Source organism: Silurus aristotelis, assembly GCF_946808225.1.
Source record: "Silurus aristotelis genome assembly, chromosome: 22".
Taxonomy (NCBI): Eukaryota; Metazoa; Chordata; class Actinopteri; order Siluriformes; family Siluridae; genus Silurus; species Silurus aristotelis.
The window spans coordinates 182501-185000 of record NC_139595.1 but is presented as its reverse complement, the minus strand read 5'-3'; the positions used below and the strand labels follow the sequence as shown (position 1 = coordinate 185000).

The window sequence follows — 2500 nt, the reverse complement described above, 5'->3', positions numbered from 1 at the left end:
CTGCATAATACTCCTCATCAAAACCGAAATGTCTCCACACCACAGATTTAAAAGACGCCGGCGCCTCCTCGCACTGTAGCCTCACTTCACCACCGCTCGCCGTGTTAAAGTGTGGAATGAGGGTTCAGCGCCCCCTAACGTTAGAGCATAGTGATTGAACATTTACTCGCGGGGAGGAGTTTCCTCATCTCGGCTCGTAGACTTACAGGCACACAAACAGTCAATTCAGAGAGAAATAAAAAGCACATCAATTATTTAAACGTAAAACCGGAAAAAAACGCAATTCACAAGCGCGTATTGAACCGTGGATGTCGTACCGAACAGTTCAATATTATATTGAGAATTGTGGCATCCCTAATACACACACATCTCATAGACACACATCTCAGATGTAGAGAGATTTTATGAGTTGTTCAGTAGCTCCTGGTTTTATAACCATAATGACTGTAGAAGACTGTAGAAAGATCATCAGTCATAATCACACACTCCAGTGCTCATGTTAGTTCTCACTCTCCAGTGTTCTGTAGTGTTTAAAGACTATAATCACACTCTTGATGTCACCCACATGAGGATGAGGTTCTGCTTTTGAGTCTGGTTCCTTTCAAGGTTTCTTCCTCATAACATCTAAGGGAGTTTCTCCTTCATCACAGTCTCCATGGTGATCATCAGGGATAAACACACACCATTCACCTTCACTGTTACATTCTGTAAAGCTGCTTTGAGATGATGTATGATGTGAAAAGAGCAATAGAAACACACACACACACACACACACACACACACACACACACACACACACAGTATTAATATTCATAGTTAGAATTTCAGCTCAGTGTGGAAACAGTTTTCGATGATGGATGATGGAGAGAAATAAATTTATTTATTTTTTCAACTTTACTTGAATAAATAAAAATGTGTTTTCTTCTGCAGATGAATGGATCTGGAAATCAGACGTGTGTGAACATTGAGATCAGTCCAATTAGCGACTTGCTAGTAGGGATCTACATCACTGTGTTGGTGCTGGGATTGGTGTTCAACCTTCTCACTGCATGGCCCATCATCCAGCAGATTCGCAGGAAGAACGTTCTGGGCGTCTACCTGCTCAGTCTGTCCATCTCAGATGTCCTGTACATCCTCACCATGCCTCTGTGGATAATCTACTACTACAATGACCATCACTGGGTGCTGGGACTGGACCTGTGCAAGCTCGCCGGCTTTGTTTATTATTCCAACATGTACATCAGCATCTACCTGCTGTGCTGCATCTCCATCGACCGCTGCCTGGCTGTTACCTTCCCTCTGAAGGCCAAGGCCTTCCAGCGCTACAAGTATGCCTGGATCATCTCAGGCTTCATCTATGTCTTCACAGCCACCATGCACCTTCTAGTCATTCTCATGGACAAGGTCACAGCTCCTCTGGACAGTCAGGGGAGATGTTACGAGAGGTTTCCCATGACGAAGCCCATCGCTCTGTTTAACCTCCTGCGCGTAATCATTGGCTTCCTGCTGCCGTTGCTGCTGTTAGCCATATGTTACTTCCAGATCTTCAGGAAGGTAAAGAAAAGTGTGGGATTAGATGGTCAGGGCAAACGCAAGGTCAAACTGCTGTCTGTGGGAGTCATCGGCATCTTCTCTGTCTGCTATGCCCCCTACCACATCCAACTGCTCATCCGCTCCATAGCCTTCAACTCCTTCCGCTTCGAGGATTACTGCAGATTCGAACAGTCGCAGCACTTTTACTTCTCGGTGGCTCTGGCCATGTCGAGCCTCAACAGCGTGGTGGATCCTCTGCTCTACGTCTTAGTGAGTAACGGCATGAGGGAAAGCGTCCGGCTCTGCTGCCAGACCAAATCCTGTAGCTTCTCATGAACTCATCAAAAACCCAGACTGCAGGTGTGTGGTTCCTCAGAACTTCATGAGACCACGTGAGGGTTTTTTCAGCATTTAGCCACATTCAGGAACTTCCTGTTCCCCAATAAACCACTTCTGACCCAGATGTAAACACAACAGTGAAACAAAACGCACTCAAGCAAACGCATGCATTTCTATTAGAACGCATTCAGTAGAACATCTTCACTCTAACCCTAACCCTAGATCCCTCCATCTCTTCTTCCATCATTTTACAATACTTTTTTTTTTTTATCTCGAAAATGTTTTATTTATTAACCTCATTATTGAAACAATTTCAATAAAAATTGTTAGTTTTCTCTCTCACTCATATCTGATGTTTTAGTAAAGTGTGTGTGTGTGTGTATTAGTGATGCGATTCACATCTCAATGCATAGCCAACGATACGATACATTAAAGATACACATGAAGCAGTTGCTGAGGCGATACGATATGATTCCCACATTGTGATGCAGTGGGATCAGATTTCTTGTTTCGATGCAGGACGATGTGATGCTCTGCAATTTAAAAAAGTACTGATAGTTCAGTAAATCATCAATTCACTTTAAAGCCTTCTGACTTCTAACTCATGACCGTTTCCCACACGTCTTTA

At 43.8% G+C, this 2500-nt stretch overlaps 1 protein-coding gene across 1 annotated transcript in view; it reads left to right on the top strand.

Annotated features, from left to right (window-relative positions):
• gpr184 (G protein-coupled receptor 184) overlaps nucleotides 1–2500 on the top strand; it is a 17124-nt gene that overhangs the window by 14613 nt on the left and 11 nt on the right. The window contains exon 2 of the mRNA XM_083525214.1: nucleotides 931–2500. This exon is cut by the window's right edge and continues 11 nt beyond it. Coding sequence (XP_083381340.1) covers nucleotides 931–1869 — 939 coding nt within the window. The 3' untranslated portion in view covers nucleotides 1870–2500. The remainder of the gene's footprint in view (nucleotides 1–930) is intronic.